At 40.3% G+C, this 18,755-nt stretch overlaps 1 protein-coding gene and 3 long non-coding RNA genes across 7 annotated transcripts in view; all 4 read left to right on the top strand.

The window, feature by feature from the left end:
- Positions 1–1,234, top strand: part of LOC135338444 (uncharacterized) — a 43,476-nt gene extending 42,242 nt beyond the window's left edge. For 2 of the 3 annotated variants that reach the window (XM_064534567.1, XM_064534565.1), the window contains 3 exons: positions 17–116; positions 325–429; positions 657–1,234. In XM_064534567.1, coding sequence (XP_064390637.1) covers positions 17–116; positions 325–429; positions 657–1,015 — 564 coding nt within the window. In that variant the 3' untranslated portion in view covers positions 1,016–1,234. The remainder of the gene's footprint in view (positions 1–16; positions 117–324; positions 430–656) is intronic. The other variant, XM_064534566.1, reaches the window with a different exon arrangement.
- A 1,086-nt stretch (positions 1,235–2,320) lies between these two features.
- Positions 2,321–5,023, top strand: LOC135338576 (uncharacterized). Its single transcript, XR_010395608.1, has 3 exons — positions 2,321–2,895; positions 2,985–4,744; positions 4,895–5,023. It is a non-coding gene; the product is annotated as an uncharacterized LOC135338576 (long non-coding RNA).
- Positions 5,024–5,928: 905 nt separating this feature from the next.
- Positions 5,929–12,539, top strand: LOC135338036 (uncharacterized). Of its 2 annotated transcripts, XR_010395404.1 has the most exons (5): positions 5,929–6,001; positions 10,921–11,032; positions 11,192–11,530; positions 11,873–12,264; positions 12,323–12,539. It is a non-coding gene; the product is annotated as an uncharacterized LOC135338036 (long non-coding RNA). The 2 variants fall into 2 exon arrangements; XR_010395403.1 differs by lacking the exons at positions 5,929–6,001; positions 10,921–11,032 and having other exon boundaries at positions 11,068–11,530.
- A 344-nt stretch (positions 12,540–12,883) lies between these two features.
- LOC135338622 (uncharacterized) lies at positions 12,884–18,727 on the top strand. Its single transcript, XR_010395660.1, has 8 exons — positions 12,884–13,277; positions 13,440–13,649; positions 13,868–13,988; positions 14,134–14,176; positions 14,233–14,709; positions 15,045–15,295; positions 15,494–15,624; positions 17,803–18,727. It is a non-coding gene; the product is annotated as an uncharacterized LOC135338622 (long non-coding RNA).
- The last annotated feature ends 28 nt before the right edge of the window (positions 18,728–18,755 follow it).

Here is an 18,755-nt window from a genome sequence, read left to right as displayed (position 1 = left end):
GTCTCTATAATTATAGGAACTGGCTGGTGTTGCTGCTAAGGAGATTAGTGAATCAGATGATCTACTACCAGCCCCCAGACCATCAGCAAACTGTCCAAGCACAGGTACTTCTGAATGTATGTTGGAACAATTTTTAATTGGTGCATGTATATAGGATGTTTAATCTGAAGTCCACATTGAATAATTAAACACCTCCAAATAGCTAGTATACGTCCATATGTACTTGGTAGGTTTGTGGAGTGACGCTAATTAAAGTGCTTGTAATTATCCTTGCACAATAATAAAATTGTGTTCACTATTCTCTCTCTATAATTATACGCCCAGCCTCTCTTCCTGTGGTGGCTGGAGCAGCTCCAACCATTGAGGACTGGTCAGTGAGTGAGGGGACTCAAGTCAGAGAAGCAGTCACCCAAACCCCACACACTGAAGGTACTGCTCATAATTAATTATACAGCAACAGCTGATCATGATAATCACACAAGTGCATGCATGCACGTGCTGTACTACTTGTGCATGCATGCATGTATGTATAATACTTATTATCGCATTGTGTGTATTGTCAGTGCATGTCATTGAGTTGCTAATTTTTATTTCTTCTAGTTTACATGCATTGTTAGCTTTATAATTTTGACCTTGGTTTTTTACCATTATATTAGGTGAATCAGTGGTGAGTGGTCTAACACTGGCTGCTCTAAAGAGGAGTACCGGAGTCAGTGACACACAGCTGGACACTGAGGTCATAGAACACGATCTGTACAACTTGGCTGCCTGTTTTGATAATGTAGACACCTACCTTCTCAAGCTGGAACTGCCTCCTGGCCAACAAACTGACATCAAAGACCTTGCTTTCCGACTGTCTACTCAAATAGCCATGGCTGAAGCTTTGAAGCTGTGGCGTGCCCCCAACCCTCTTGTTGCCACGTTCCGAGCTCTGTTGATCATCTTACTGGATCTCAAGAGAGGAGACGTGGCTGTTAAGGTGTGTCAGTACATTGTCGACAGAGTACCACAATAATTATGGACACTCAACACTTTCCTAGTATAGTCTCTGCTGTGTGTTTAATACCACACTCACACAATATCCTTTAATCTTGTTCACATGCACCTTCTAGTTTTTGTACTCATGCACTAAGTCTTATATTTACAGATTATTATGCACACAGTTGTATAGTTAATTAACATCACTATGATTGTAATTTCAATTTTTAGTAATAAAAAGTGATTTCTTGGCAAATGAATACAAAAAGCTATAATTATAACTGAATCGATCCATGCATGATCATGATGAGCTTACAAAATATAAGATCCTGATACTAGAATCTCTATAATTATTGATTGACTCTCCTCAGTTCCGGTATATATATCTCAGCCATCTATATATAATTATAATAATTATTATAGCTCAAAATTATTATAAGCTTGAAACCAGCACTTGATGATCAGAAAGTGCTATACAGGAGGGTGTGTGTGGGGGAGTGGTTGTGTACGGGCTATTCACCTGATTATGATGTATACAAAACATTTAGTTTTTTGCACGCAATAAAACTGTGCATGAACTTATACTTTTTCTCTGGTTTCCATATTCGTACGTACTGCTTTTGAACACGCTGTCGAATCTATATAATTAGCTATACTTGACTTTCCAAAGCTTTCATAAAAACCTGAAATAGCGACGTGGAAATAAAAATTCATTATATGTACATGCAGCTGCATGTATACGTAGCAACTTTCTTTTTACAAAGGTGGCAATGCCATGCACTTACTGTATGGATCTAGCTAACACCATATAATGTATGATCGTATACCTGTGAAGAAGAAAGTGCACAAACAAATGCAAGAATCATGTGAAGAAGTATAAGGTTGCATTGTTGGATGAGCTGCTCCAATGCCAAAAACGACGTGCATGAACTATTGCAATTTGGGTACCCTAATAGAAATACCATTACATGTACATGGTGTCCATTGAAAACAAAAACTCCAGGACAATGGATTTTATTTTGCATGTGGAAGAGTATAATGTTGGAAGAGCATGATATGAACTGAGGTTTTACAGTATAGGGTACAGCACATGCATCATTAAGCATAAAATTATAATGATAATAGCCTATAAGTATCTGGTGTGTCTCCTTGCTCATTATACACGCCCTTTCTTTCTCAGTTAAAACACAATAATTATACTAGCCTCGATTCCAAGCCGCTGAGAAAGGCGGCCTGGTATACACTGTTTACGCATGCGCCAGAATTACCCAGAATCTGGGTAATCGTAAATTGCAGTATATTTATCAGTATTCTTATTGTTTGTAAAACATTGATATCCGTTTCATTTATAATGATGTCATTGAAAAAAGAAATCTAGTCCAAGTTGTGTAATGGCTGCTACCTTCTCTTCTGCTCTCGCGTACGCGTTATCCTGTGTTGGAAAAACCAGGTCTAGTCTTGAAAGACAAGCAGCTGGAGGCGATGAAGTGTCTGTACGCTGGTGTTTATGTGGGTACCGTACCGACCGGCTATGGCAAGTCCCAGAGCAAGTCCATCTGCTTTCCAGACACTCCCTTTCTTGATTGATGTGAAGCTTGACAGGACCAGTGCACCTCTCTCTGAAAGAAGTGTTGTGATGGTGATTTCTCCTCTTGTTTCTCTGAGTGAAGCCATCTTCAAAGTGTTGGTGTGTCTGTTCGACGTTCAGTGCCATTCTCTCTGGAAGGAAGTATTGTTGTGACATTTGCCGAAAATTGGTCACAGAGTAAGTACGTGGTATCTGATCCGAGAACTGTGTGGCCTGAATGGTGTTTACAATCCGAGGGACTTGTGTGTATCCGATCCGAGGGACTTGTTGCTTGAGTGTGTATCCGGACTTGTTGCTTGAGTGTGTATTAATGGATAGTGCTTTCAATGGTAAATCTATTGTGTAAATCAATAAGTAGTCCTCACATTATGTTACGTCACAGCCACTGTACTTATCCACATTTATTTTTTACTCACAGGTTTAACTAATTTCTTATGAGATTAACTTGTCGCCTGAGTGTGTATCCGATCCGAGCCTCAAGTTAATGAATAAATCTACAGAGCTGATGTTTTACTTAGCTGTCTCTGTCTACAGTATATATAGCCTCGATTCCAGGCCGATTAATCGGCCTTGAATCGAGGCTACAGTATATGCAGAGAGGTAGCCTCTTCTTTTTCTTTTTTCTGTTCTTTATCACAATAAGATAAAATACTGTTTTATTGTTCAATGAGATAAAATACGGTAAATAATAAATTAATTGTCCACCCACGCGCCAACAGTAAATACCAGGCCCACTATTCAAGGGGCTGGAGTCGAGGCTATAATTATACCAACTAAAATAATTAGTTTTATTGCACCTGCATTATAAGTATCTGGTGTGTCTCCTTGCTCATTATACACGCCCTTTCTTTCTCAGTTAACCCTTTAACCGTCACGGGCCACGATCGTGGCCCGCAATAGTGACTTTTTTTGCGAAATTCTAATTCTGCGATACTTAGGAAGTAGCTCGAACTACGCACATCCCTGTATAGAGGAAGAGCTGTAGAATCACGTGCAATTTAGTCTAGAATTTTCCAAGCCACGTTGCTATGTTAAAATTTCATTAGCATCTTACCGCACAAAGTTTATAGCTATGGCTAGATTGTTTACTTGTGCCGATGTGCTTGAACAGCTTGAGGACAGCAATGGCGATGTCTCCTCTGGTGATGACAGTGCCTATGAAGGAGAGGGGATAGTAGGATACCTCCCAAAAGCTACCAGCTTTATGCCAGACGCTGATGAACTGTCTGGGGCTGAGGACATGCATGACATGGACCTAGACGCTAGCGCTATGGACCAGGACGGTGAAAGACCAGGAGAGGGCTCACTGTGTGACTCTGGCAAGTAGTATAATATAGCTAGAATATCAGTAGTGTAAGTATAGTATAGCTAAAATAGTAATGAACAGTCTTTATGTGAGCTTGTAAATTTCATAGATCGTTCACCGATATAGTAATACATGTACGTATTGTCTTCAAATTGATATATCTTAGCACTGTTACATTCATATGATGTGAAAATCAAGCTTAGTCAAGCCTTTATACCATATGATTGGCTGATCCATAAAAAAAATTTTTGGATTTTATCTCACCGCTGGCCGAGCATTTAAAATGATAAAAACGGGTGAGCGTAATAACCGTGGTTGTTATGGCAACACATGTTGCACCATTTTATTCCTTGTTGTATGGGCATTCTATTGGTATATGGTTGCTAGGCATTTTATTGCTCTGGAAACCCGATAGAGAATTTACAGACATTTCACTTCACTGTTAATTAAGAATCCGACGGTTAAAGGGTTAAAACACAATAATTATACCAACTAAGATAATTAGTTTTATTGCACCTGCGTTATTGTACAACCTCCCGCTAGTCGAGTCACACTCCAAGATCTAGTGAGCAGATACAGTCTGACTGACGAGCAGCTCAATAGTGAAATAGGGGACTCCGATATTCCCTACCTGGCCAAATATTTTGATGGTGTAAAGATCTATTCGAGTGCAATAGGACTGACTCCTGCACAACAGGCCGATGTGAATAGGTTGTACTGTTATGAAGGAACTCAAGTAGCCATGACTGAATGCTTGATTCTCTGGAAAAGACACGATCCTTTCGCAGCAACTCACAAAGCTCTACTGGAGTTGTTACTGGGATTGAGAAAAGACAAGATAGCTGATGATATCTGTCAGCACTTGACTCAATGTGAGTATAATCAAGATTAATTTTAGTGATGTCCAAACATGCATGCATTAGTGTCTTGTGTTGGGTACATGCTATAGACTGTACTAGTGTATGACAGTGTAGTATAATAATATTAAACTGATGCTGATTGTCTCCATATATATTGTACAGGAGGTATCACTGTCTGATGACATTGTCACGTGTGGAGAGGTGTACAGGAACACTTGCTCAAGTAACTCTCTGTAGAATGTTTGATACTCACAATTCATTTAGTTTGCAAATAGCTTCATAAAAATATTAAAAATAATAATTATTATTAATTATTATAGAATAATTATAGTATTTTTATTGTGTTTATTGTGTCTCATAAAAATCAAGTTTTTATATTTTCTAAGCATGCACTTGGTATTTATAATCAATACACAATTTTTGTAGTTCATTTGAATTTAACAATTGACATTATAATCAAAGTGATGGTTGACAAAGAAACCAAAGTAAGAAATGAACACGATTATTAGATTGAGGTTGGAAAGCAAGTCAGACTTAACTAATATATAGTACTGACATGTCAGTGCATGGAACCTCTATAATAAAGAATAAAGCTTATAGGGACAATGCAGCACCTCTCGATGTTTCAATACATAACTAGTGTTCAAGCTGGCGCTGTGCTAATGCCTCTCGCCATGTTTTTGCTTTCGCTCAAAAGTATTAGAGTGTTATCTATAATGAATTTTATATTAAAGTTAGCTTATCTATATAAAGTCACTGAGAAGAAAAGACTTATTTACATGCATCTATTGTAAGTTATTATTTTTTGTATTATGTGGCTTACCAGGACATCAAGAAAGAAGAAAATTGATTCTTCCAGGATCTGTAGTTCAGTGTATATAATATCTAAGAAGAAAAGACCTGTGTACATGCATATTGTTATCTATATTGTTATATGGTAGTGTTTTGTGGCTTACCAGGCCCTCAAGACAAAGATGATTCTGCCAGGAGGATCTGGATCTGGATCTTGGATATTATTTTCTCACACATGGGGAATGAGCGCGCATGCGCATTACATCCACAGGAATAATTAAAGGGTGTGTCCAAAGAGATCAATTTTACAAATGGCTACTGTACTGCTAGCTAGCTGTTTTAACAGATATTTTCTGAGTATTGTAGCTAACAAAAAGCTAGCGCTTTAGTGCAAGGCTAACTCATATGTTGAATAGAAAGTTTGTGCGGACAGATGATGCTATGAAAGATTCTGAAGAGACTGCAACAGCCTTCAATGTGAGTCAAACTAGCCATAACTCGAGAAAGAAGCTTTAGTTTGCTAATCCACGAATCAAAATCCAAGAGAACGTGGCTAGAAGCCTATAGAAGCTGTTAGTTTTCGTCGCATTGTAACCGTTGAGCAGTTATAGCTGGAATACACACACACACACACAGACAGACACACACACAGTCAGCTTTACCGTATCCCTCGTGCGGCTACGCCTCGAGGCATAATAATAGCTATAGTCTGGACAGGTGTAAAAATAATGTATTACTGAAAAAAGCTTTACGTATAATTATAGCTAGCTTATGGTTATTCTCATCCCTATAATTATATACTAATTATTGCCGTCATGTGATTAGGGCTTCGCAAATTATTATAATCAATAATAATGAGCATAATTTTTTGATATAGGGAGACTTCTATAATTATAGGAACTAGCATAATTGAGAATAATAGGGCAATAATTTGACCCTCATGATCAGAGTCTGGTCGACCTATAATAATTATAATCTCACATCTTATTATTAGTTATTACAAGATATGTACTGTATAAGCACTATAGCCACTAGGCATGGCATGCATGGAGGAGTACTTTATCTTTCGGCACTAAATGTGATGCAATCTGAGAAAACAGACCACTTGGCTTAGATTTTCAATTTGAGCTAGAGGCAAATTTGTGACCTTGAGTGCAAAGTGATGAATTTAGTTTTATAAGTTTACAAGTATCTATAGCCTTTCCACTATCTCTATGTGAAGTCTGGTGCTCTATATCCAAATATGTTCACCTCAGTGCTTCGTCAAAAAACGCAAAACATAGGCTTACTAATGGAGTAGGGCATCTTTGAATGGCGTTTTTTCAATAATGCAATTTCATAGCAACCAACTTCAAACGATTATAACTTAGTCATAGAATGAGGTATGTACAGACTAAGCATAGCATTGTGTAGGCATTTCTCTGCTCTATCAGTATGCATAGAGATCTCAACTTTTTTAGACCAAGCCAAGTGGTCTGTTTTCTCAAATTGCATCACAAATATAATTATTATAGAGGACTTTCTGTAATGTGGTCCCGGGCCGATTTATAACAATGTTGAACTAGAGATAATGAGGCTGGGAAAGAGGCTATACCTCAGGTAATGCTATATCATGCAGTATACAACTACAAATAGATTTTGGATGTCTTTATATTAAGCCCCGCACATTGTAGCCTCGATCCCAGGCCGAGTTTTCGTTCTTATAATGGTTATAATAGGTGAACAACTATAGGGATCCAGGCTATAATTATACTCTTTTGTGTGATTTAAAGATCCCGATAATTATTACCACTGCTGAGCATGTTAGATCGAATCCACAATTGGCCAGGCACACGTTAATTAATAGCACATGCATAATTATGATAATAAGTACGAATGGTTCGATAATTATAGCTACAAAATAATAATTTCAAAATCATCACTGATAATTGACAGACTGAACACCACCGCTATGTAGTAAAATTTGAAAGAGAATAATAAGAAAAAGAAAATAATAATCATTAGGCTGACAGCCTTGGGGCTCCCCCTTCTCCTTGTAGCACACTATTTGCACAGTATGATTGTTAAAGTTCTGTACTGGCACTATATATATGTAGTGACAATCCGTCCTGACAACTCATTCCCGTGCATGGTTGTCCATTGTATAAAGACCTGCTTACGATGATTTGTATAACAACTATTAAATCTGTAGAATACTAGCCATGCATGGGCATTTCAAAATTTTAACTTATAAGCTACCAACTAGCTTCTTCATGTCTGAGTATAATTATGCACAACTGAAATTGATATCAGCATCATTCATACAGTCAGATCAGGTATGCATAACTTCTATTTCCCATGATAATGCTGAGTGGTACATTATACATTATTAATTTTTATTTTCTCGCAAACCTGTTATGTAAATAGCAGTTAGGCTTATTACAGGAAACCCATTATACATGCTCGTGCATGCCGAAGTAGAGTTCAAAGTGCTTTCAAAAGAACAAATTCCCGTATAGACATCGTAACTGTTGAATGTGAGAGCAATGTGAAGGAACAATCGCTAACAGCTGAGCAACAGACGATAGCCCATGCAAAACCATGAGATATAACGTTCTGAATCGGAATGAACATACAAGTAGGTATATAAGAGTCCTCAAGTATAGCTTATAAAGCCTAATACATTTATGTTACCAGTTTCTACAAGTAGGATCGCCAACGAACATAATTTTCTCAGGCATGCACCGGCCACTACCACATGCACGTTACAAGTTAAACAGGAAAAGCCCGATAACCATCCAGCGTTCTTTACACACTACAATATTGCATGCACCCAGTGCAACTCAAACTTCTGGAACGCGAGTACTAGCTATAGTCTATATAATTATAAGAGCAAACAGTGACGTAAAAGGATTCTCATTCAAAGCTTGACGGTGAAATTATTGGAAGCAGGTTACTTGGAAGCTATCACTATAATGAAGAATTAGATTACCTGGATGTTGAGTAGTAAGAAAAGGCACCTCAGTGTATATTTGTGATGGTGCATGGCTTATAGTATAGCCTCGAGACCAGGCCGATTAAAATCGGCCTGGTCTCAACTTATAGATGTAGATGGCTGCATGGGTTAACCAACTGATGCACTTCATTATAGAATATGAAACAAATTATAGTGTCTGCATGGGAGGTACACAAGTATGGACTCTTTTCCTCGTTCTTCAGGACTCAAGGGCTGCTGATATTAAGGTGCATGTCTTTATAGATTTGTCTGTGCATGCAGGGAGATCCCTTTTATTAATGACCGTGTATAAAAGCAGTTGCAGAAAGTCTAGCATCATACTCAATGAAGATCAATCAACTGCCTCTTCAAAAAGCTCCAAATTCTCCGACGCTACGTATAAGAAGACATGAAGGCTCTCATCATTGTGACTGTAATAATCATGTTAGGCCAGTGTTAGTTGCATGCATACTTGTTTCAGATCAACCTCCCTCCTCGTTTTGCTCACCTCCTCAATTAAGTCAGCCATTATTTGAGGTCAAAGTTCTTTTTTTGGCTGACATTGCATTATTTTACAATGTGCCATGTTGCAAGTTGCATTGTGCACCAAATAGCCAGTGCGTAAAAAAATTAAATTATTTTTCATACTCCGTTCTTTTGTGTATTATCGTCAGTTAAAAAAACAGGATATAACGTCATCAAAATATAATAATGGGATAATGAGTAATAAAGGCGTCCCTCCCTCCCTCATCGAGGTCGAGCTAGTATTCTCATCTGAAACAAATGCAACTAACAGTGGCCTCATAGAGAAACAAAGGAATTTATAGTTACCAAAAAGGTCCAATGAACCCTACAACAGGTTATACAAGGTCATAGTAATGTGTGTGACTACATGGACCGGAGGAAGTAGTGTCTCTGACTGCTTATGCATGCTGCATTGTACACGATCCAGCCCCTCCTTCCTTTCTGCAGAAAACTGCTGAGCCAGCAATAATAATAATCTGGTAAAGCGCATGCGCGGAAAATCTTATACAAAGCTGACACATGAGATTTCTCTACATTTTTTCAAAATCAAGCCCGTTCTCAAGACTCTCGATTCTTCTACTCGCCAATCAGGTGGCCGGCCACGAACACTAAAGAATCTTCTCGAAGTCTACACCTACATGTATGGCCGGCCATACACAAGGATATCTCCTCATCCATCACACTCCACTCGATAAACATTACAAAGACCAGTCGACTATCTCATTCATAATTATTATTGTACACAGCTATTATGTTTTGAGGGGCCCCTCGTTTTATATAATAGCTCTATTATTTCAATAGAGTGACTACTGTGTTGTGTTGGTGTTAGAGACCATATGGTGCCTGGAATAGAGTGACTGGTGAGGAGTGTTGTACTAGCATATTACTGTGGCTGGGGTGCATGGAAAAGAAGGAAACGGAAAACGGAAACGGAAATATCTCAGCTGTGTAAAGTTAACGACCATTAGGGGCGTAGGAAGCATGCTCTGGAGCACCCCCTTGTCTCAAGCTACCTTATCTTATTGCTCCTTGAAGCTCCTTGAAGCTAGATAGATTAGATAGGCTTCCTACAACTCAGCTCTCCACTATCCATATTCATATTCATGTCAAAAAAACACAGAATGGTAATGGTCGTTAACTTTACACAGCTGAGATATTTCCTTTTTCCTTCTTTTCCATGCACCCGTGGCTGCAGCTAGTTGTGTGTGTTAGATGACCTGCTCTATTGATTTCTACAGAACTGAAAATGGACCACAAAAAACGTTAAAACTGCAAAATCAAGTGTCTAAGTCTACAAAATATCTTTAAGACAAGCTATCTACTCAAGTCCCCAAGTCAAGTATCTCCAGCCACTCGAAGAAACAACGTTCTCTTCCTTAAGGACGAGTGAGTGTGTATAATCTATATCACATGACATTAAGCCCCTCCCCCTAGCTACTGTTGTGTGTGTGTTGGTATCCTCTCATGCAATCAATACACACTATACTGAGCTGCTCTGGTTGATGTGTATAATTGTTTCTACAGGGACACTGGAGGAACATGCAAGGACTCATACTGGCACTCCTCACCTGGATAGGAGGCTGGAATGGCAGTTGTATTTTACTGAGCATTACAATTATGTAGTTACTGAGCATTATAATAATTATGACTGACATGAGCATTATTGTATTAGTACTGAATTCCATGTTATGTGTTCCTCACCTCTACACTAATAATCTATTGTGTTTTACAATACAGACTACTGTTGGAATTCCAAGCAAGCAATGAAGAGCTGATTCATTTTAACTCGAACAAACAAACTATTAGACATGTACTGAGACTGACTCCTTTATAGTATTGAGTCCCACTCCCCCCCATGCATGTGTCCCCATGCATACCTCTCTGCCATGCTCATCAGATTACAGGAAACAGCAAGCCTATCTACTATACTCCTACTGCTATACTCAAGTCAAGTCTCTATATCACTGGAAGGATTTCAATACAAACAACGACCTCCTCCTTAAGGACGAGTGAGTGTGTGCATGTGATTTGTATCACATGATACTAAGCCCCTCCCCTAGCTACTCTTGTGTAGCATAAACTATATACACACATAGTGTTAAATGTTAGTATTGAGAGGCTTAAGTGGTCATAGTCTAGTAGGCATGTGTATAATTGTTTCTATACAGGGACAGTGGACGGACAGCGACTGATACTGGCACTCCTCACCTGGGTTGTACTGCAAGGGTGGAGTTATATCCAGCATTATAATAATAGGCATCATTATTATTACTGCATGAGCATTACATTACATGCTGTGTCCTAACCTCTGCCCTAACAATGTTATTATCACAATACATGTTCTGGGAGACCAATGGCAGAATTTGGAGAATACTAGAGGAAACAACACTATACAGAGTATCTACGGCTACTATACTGAATTAAGTCAAGTCTGTATGGAGCATCTCTTCACCGGCAATGACATCACTGGCATTGGTGGAATACAATGTCCTCCTCCTTAAGAAAAAGTGAGTGTCTATATTATAATTATATGTATTACAGTGGAACCTCTGTTAACAACCACCTCCGAATAAGGGCCAGTTGCTATATTATAACGGCCAGGCACTCAGGTCCCAAATAACAGTTTGTGTACTACAATTAAAACAACCTCTCAACAAAGGCCACCTCTGATGTATAAAGGCCAAAACATTGATCCCCATGCATGCAAAAGTGTTGGTTATAGAGGGGTTCCACTGTACATGCTCCTATAGCTATAATTATAGTGTTGTGTGTGTGTATTATGAGTTGCAACATTATTGTCCTATACAATCGTGTGTGTGTATTCTAACCCTCTGCCCTTGTACCCACAGCTACTACACTCAACTACATCTCATCAGTCATAATTCAATCATCAACTCATTTTATTTATTGGGGGCCCCTTCATATTTTCATTTCTTTTTTCGTTTTCGTTGTTATAAATCATGAAAGAAGAAAAATGATCAGGAGGAGTGGTCAGGCCACACCTACAATGTACATGTGACCACGCCTCTAATGCAAGGCCACACCCACCTTTCCACACCTTCATGTGAGCTGTGGGTGTGCCGAGTACTACATACACACATGATGCTTTGTCCCTGTATAGATAGTACGTATAACTATAATTATACTCGATTTCTAACCACCTGGATTTAACATAACCCCTTCAAACCAACTGGAAACTAACAGAACCTTCTAATCAACTGGACTGGGATAGCCTCAATACGTAGGTGGTTTATACAACAACAATTGCTTGAGACTAATGTATTATGCATTTGCTGCAGATATCCCAGATGGTCCCATGGGCGGATGGGCGGGGGGCCAGCGATGCAGTGCCACATACTCGCGACGGTGCTGGCTGTCACACTGCATGGAGGGAGGACTATTATCTCTCTATAGTGTGCAAGAGCACTGCAAACTGAACACACTTTTGTAATTTCAATTTCTCAATGATTTGCTATAATTAATGTGGTTTTGAAAATTTAATAAGAAATTTGAACACAACAATTGTTGGATCACGAGTTCATTAGCGCAACTCCCACAGGAAGCATTCTACCATACCTACGTCACAATATACAATCATTGCATATGCACTAGCTCCACTGACTAGAGCTAGTTCCTTGTCGATCATGACTAACCACTCACTTGTACTCGCTGCGATGCTCTTTGCCACATTATCTACTGCCACTAGCTATTTACTGGAGTATCCCACAATTCCCGAGCCTTGCGGAAGCTCCTATAGGGATCGCCAAACGATCGCTTTCCCTCACCAACCATTCACTATTTTTTCTGTTGCGGGTGTGTATGGTAAGGATCATCAAAACTATGGAACAGCTTTCTTCCTTGTTTTGTCAGTAGTTAATCTGTGTGACTATCATAACCCTCTTGTGCTTCTCGAGGCTAAGTCTCGCAAGGACAAGTCTTGCCATCAGGGACATCGATGGAACACTGAAGAAACTCGTGAAGACCCAGTGAGGGTGGAGTATAGCGGGGCAGGAGTGAGGTGGTGTGTTGGTCTAGCCGTACTGAGGAACACACTATGGAGCAGATACCCAGCTCAGCATTTCAAATGCCATTTGATGGACTAATTAAGAATGACAAGCGGAAAGAAACGCTTTGAACGAAGTGATGACAACTGGCTGGAGGACAAAGGCTCGGGAAATAAGTATGGTTGTCCCAAAATTAATACCAGGAATAGGTTCAAAGGTCGTCCTGTGGACTTCAGACAACAGTGGAGAGGTAAACAATTATCTCAGTAGTACATACTGAATGCATTTGTCAAACTAATGCCCCCTACCAGGGATAGGTGGGGATTATACCAATCACATGATCTAATCTCACTACCTTTATGAGTTCCATCTCTGTAAGATTGTACACACACACACACACACACACACACAGGGTATGTGGTTCGTATCAGCGGTGGCAATGACAAGCAGGGCTTCCTCATGAAATAAGGTGTCCTCACTAATGGCCGTGTTAAGCTCCTCCTCAAGAAGGGGCACAGTTGTTACAGACCCAAACGCACTTGAGAGAGGAAACGCAAGTCAGTGAGAGGCTGCATAGTGGACAGCAACCTGAGTGTGCTCAATCTAGTCATCATCAAGAAAGGTGGGTACACAACTCTGCTGATTTAGATGTACTCTGATGAGAATTGATTTTGTTTGTTGGGCAGGGTTTCATAATTATATACACAGTATACTGCTGTCAAGTACATAATCAAGTTGGGGCGTCACCAACTTGCCCCCGATTGGTAGGTTCTTATTTTCTTTTTCGGGTACTTTTACAAAATTGTAATGATGTCATTGTTACCCAGAGTGTCCCCTCAGATCTGTGCCCGGCCTTATACTGTGTTCCGATGGTGTCCTGGTGCTAAGATGCGCTACAAGAGAACAGAGGTCTTCCAATCATGTGCCCAACTCAAGAACGTCTTTCAAACCTGTCTCCTTGGTAAGCCCTGTTACTATATAACCCCTCTCTGTGTTGCGTTGCTATGGTGACACACAATCATCAGTACACTGCATTCAATACTTCCTAGAATAACTTTTTTCAAGTCATGAATTTGTATAAAAAGTCTCACAGTATATCTCTCCAGGGTGTCATACAGGATTTTGAAGTAGATGGGGGAAATAAGAAAAGTAACCAGAAAATGTTGTGTTGGTGGGTGAATACTTTTGTTTTTCTGATAACACAGATGGCAACGACTTCTGCGTACATCCTGGTGGTGAAGAGGGAAGTGAGCTATTCCTAGGGATTTCAAGGGTGTCTTTCTCTTTTTGGAGCAGTAGTCGCCAATTAGCTTCTTGGCCAACTCGAGACGAAATGAGAGGAGGGTTTTCAGTGCGTTGGTGGGTGAATACTGTCGATATAATATGTAGCTGTTCGTAATGCAAATATCCTTTAGGAAGAAGTAAATGTACATATAAAACTTATGGACTTTTGTAGGGCATCTGTAGTACCCTCTGAGCTGATCCCCTCTGTCGACACCCCCCATGATAGTCCTCGATGCTCAGTGGGACGGGACGGAGATTTTCTCGCCTGTCTTGACTGTACGTTGTACAGAGGTGACCGAAGTGGCGTCAGAGGCTGTGGAGATCATACGGACAACCCTATTGTCGCTGAGACCGTCACCTTTTTCTTTCTGCAGAGTCATGTATTCCCCCCTGAAAAGGTAAATAATTATAATTTTTTATTATGCTTATTACTTTCTGTCAGCTTTGGCTGCTTGAGAGCCTTGGGGAAGCCTCTGCGGTCAGCGCGAGCTGTACCACAAGTATAAATGCCATCCTTCTCCAAGTCTTCCAACAGTTTGACAGACGTGAAAAAGTTGTCAAAATAGACGTGGTGGTGCTTGTGCTTCAACGAGGCTGTGAGGTCTTTCACAACTCGTGCTCCCAGTTGCTTCTCTGGTGTGGCTTCTCTCCCTGTATACACTTGTAGCATGTGGAAGTACCCGTCTGCTAGGACCCAAACCTTGATTCCTCTCTTCACAGGTTTATTTGGGAGGTTTATTTGGGAGGTATACTGTTTCAGTGCAGATCTACCCTGAAACTTTATCATTGCCTCGTCTACTTCAACTTCACGGCCTAAGTTGTATGCAGCAGAACAGCGCTCGTTGATCTTATTGAAGAGGGGGCGTACTTTGGCCAAACGATCGCTACCTGGGGTGCCTGTAGTCGGGAGAGTGGTGTTGTCCGTGAAATGGAGGTATCGTCGGATGTCCCTAAATCGATCGCGTGAGATCTTCGATGCAATTGGTGAGTAGTAGAATTGCACGTCTCTCCTCCAATCATTTTCAACCGATGGGAGTTTCACGATCCCCATGAAAATGCAGAATCCCATGTAAGCCTTTAGCTCAGCAGTCGTGAGTGGGGTCCATTTATCATGTTGTAGTGGGGTCATCATTTGCCTAGCGTATCAATTTGTCTCGGCTACTATGTTATCCATTATTTCAGTGGTAAAGAAATGCTGGGATATGTCTAAGGGAGAACTTGAGATGGATACAGCTGGGCCTACATATTGGATGAAGGCCTCTCGAGAATGGTCTTGAAGGGTGGGAGTCCAAGGGCAGGGGGAACTGTTTCAGGTGTGTGTGTGTGTGTGTGTGTGTGTGTGTGTGTGTGTGTGTGTGTGTGTGTGTGTGTGTGTGTGGTGTGTGTGTGTGTGTGTGTGTGGTGTGTGTGTGTGTGTGTGTGTGTGTGTGTGTGTGTGGCTTAGGCAGTGTGTGTGTGTGTGTGTGTGTGTGTGTGTGTGTGTGGCAGTGTGTGTGTGTGTGTGTGTGTGTGTGTGTGTGTGTGGCTTAGGCAAATTTACAATTGTTGTGTAGTAACCAATTACAACTTGTCTGTACTGTGTGCCACTGGCCTATAGGACATTGTGTTATTATAATGGTGTGCAACTCATTATTACCTCTTACTTGTGTAAAGTTATAATTGTCATGTTTTAGTTATTCCAAAGGTCACTTCAATTGTGGTTGTACTTTTTGGCTTCTGTGAGATAATTATTTTTACATTGTCTGTTCCCAATGCCAATGTATTAGGCCTGCAATCCATGCTTTTGTATTATTCTCAATGATTGTTGATAACCTGGGGAAAGTCTGTACAGATTCTCTCTATTATTGTCATGTGTTGTGCCACTGGCATAGGACATTGGTTGTGTGTTATTATGGTGCAACTATAACCTTTTTGTAGGGTCATGTTTTAGGCATGCCAAAGGTCACTTCAATTGTGGTTGTAGTTTTAGGCTTCTGTGAGATAATTGTTTTTACTTGCAATGTAATGTCTGTAGTAGGCACCCTCCAATTCTTTATGCTTTTTTGTTCCCAATGTATTCCCAGTGATAATGTATTTAGAATTCCCAGAGGCCACAAATTATTTATTTTGTTCCCTGTTGCAATTTAAATTTTGTTTGGCTTTCTGCGTGTGCATAACAGACACTTTTTGTAGTGTTGTTATCTGTTCCCAATGTTTAGGCACTCCCAAGGCTTCAATTCCCATTCCTTATGAAATTAGGTCAATTTGATCCTAATCACTATGCACCTGTTACAATTCAATTCTGTTTGGCTTTTAGCTTTCTCTGTGTGTGTGCATAAGAGGCACTTCTTTGTACAGTTCCCAATGATAGCTTGTTGACTCAGAATCATGGTCACTGCTATTCAGGAGATCCTGCAGTACCTCCTCTCTAGTATACGAAAGCCTCTTAGTCATTGTTGTCCTGTAGAATTATGTTTGTTGTGTTGTATCTTCACTTTGAATTTTAATATTGAATGCAATTTTCACTTAAAAATACAAGCACATTTTTGATAGCTAACCTGTAGTGATCGTGTCCCTATGGCTTCAGGTGACCTTTGAGTGAATCCTTATGAGGTTGTGGAGACTTGGAAGGTTCTGGCTTACCACAGCTATGATAATAGTAGTGTAACATGCAGCTGCCCCAATATTGCATCATAGCAGCAACCCATAAAGGATGTTTAAGGTAGTTAAACAAGGTTAATCGAGGTACTCCGCTTGCCCCGCCTACTGCATTATGTACTGCCCAGCATCTACGCGCATGCGTAATTATCTCTACACCACCTCATGCTCGATTATAGCTACCTGAGTTTAAAGCCCCACACCCAACCCTCCCTTGGTTTCTATACATTTCTCTGTCATTACGACATGACTGAGCCGTGGCTATGACTGTTGGCTAGGCCACCTCTTTACCCCCAAGTACTTAATTAGGGGAGCATCATAATTATTAGAAACGCTTCATCATTATCTAATTAGCGAGGTTGCACCCCTCTAATTAATTAGAGGGGCTTCCTATCCATATTAACGGCCTTCAGTCATGGTCCGGCTCACCCTCCAAGGAGCGTTGCGGTAATGGGTAGCTGTACTCATCGCTTGCAGCAGTACCTAGAATGACATATAACTTCGTAGTGGTAATGGTATCTAATTGGGTGCATGGCTTGCATATTTATTACTTGACGTACAGTAGATTAATTACGCAAATTTAAGTCATCTGGTTAATCAGTTAATCAAGAATTTGGTTCTGATGCTCCACTGTATATAGTATTCCCTGGTGATGGTGTGTGTGTGTGGTGGCTGCAATGTGTTTGTTGGTGTGAGCAGTGGACCTGCTGACCTCTTAGCTTCATGTGTGCATGCATGTGTCCCCTCCACACACCCCACACACTACACCCACACACCCCACACAATACACCCACTCCACACAACCAACACACTTCACCCCACCCACTCCACACACACCCCCACACACCTCACAGCACGGACTCACAGTCACTGCAGCAGGCTCTCTGTTACCTGCACTGTCAGGGGATTGTTCACAATGACCTGAGACTGCCGGGTCATGGCATCATTAAGAGGTCAGTACATAGTTACATGGGCATGACCTCTGTAATCTGAAATACTGAGGTCAGAGGTCATGAGTATATGTTTATTGCTTTTGGGCCTAAATTTTATATTTTTTTGAAGAAAGAGCAAGGATATAGAGAGTGTCATACAGGGGGGATATTCCCCCTGCATTCATGCAGGTACTAGTTGGGGTCCATAGCTGGCAATTTTACATACTAACAGCTATAGGGTATTGAAGTAACAGTTGACCTTTTTTTTTAGCTAGTTACATTTCAACAATCATTTCCCACTATAATTATACGTACGGTAATCGTCTAATTTCATGCTAAAGTATGTATGTGCCTTTTGATGGAGGAATCAATGATTGATTTTAGTATACGTAGCTATACCCACATTGTACTATTATATACAGCTAAAATCCTGCACACACACCCCACACACACCCCACCCACACACACCACATCACCCACACACACACCCACACACCCATACCCACACACACACACACACACACACACCCACACACCACCCACACATACCACACCCACAGGCACAAGGCAGACTAGTGTCCTCCTGGTGAAGCTACACCTTCAACTGTATGAGATGTACACACAAGAACACAATCTGCTTGACTTCGATCAAGAGTGTACTAACTTTAATTTATTAGCTTACTAGTGACCTACGTATATACCACCATTATTTCCATTTCTTTCATGCATGTTTGGTCATTGCATTTCTTGATAATTATAATCATGATGACTAATGGTGACTATTTTGGTCACTATATACCGTAAATATGTATAACACTCTCTTGGTGAGACCAACAAATTTACTGCTATATATTCATGCATTTTATGCAAATATT

This window comes from Halichondria panicea, chromosome 7 (assembly GCF_963675165.1).
Source record: "Halichondria panicea chromosome 7, odHalPani1.1, whole genome shotgun sequence".
NCBI classification, from domain to species: domain Eukaryota; kingdom Metazoa; phylum Porifera; class Demospongiae; order Suberitida; family Halichondriidae; genus Halichondria; species Halichondria panicea.
This window is presented reverse-complemented; position numbering and strand designations above follow the sequence as displayed.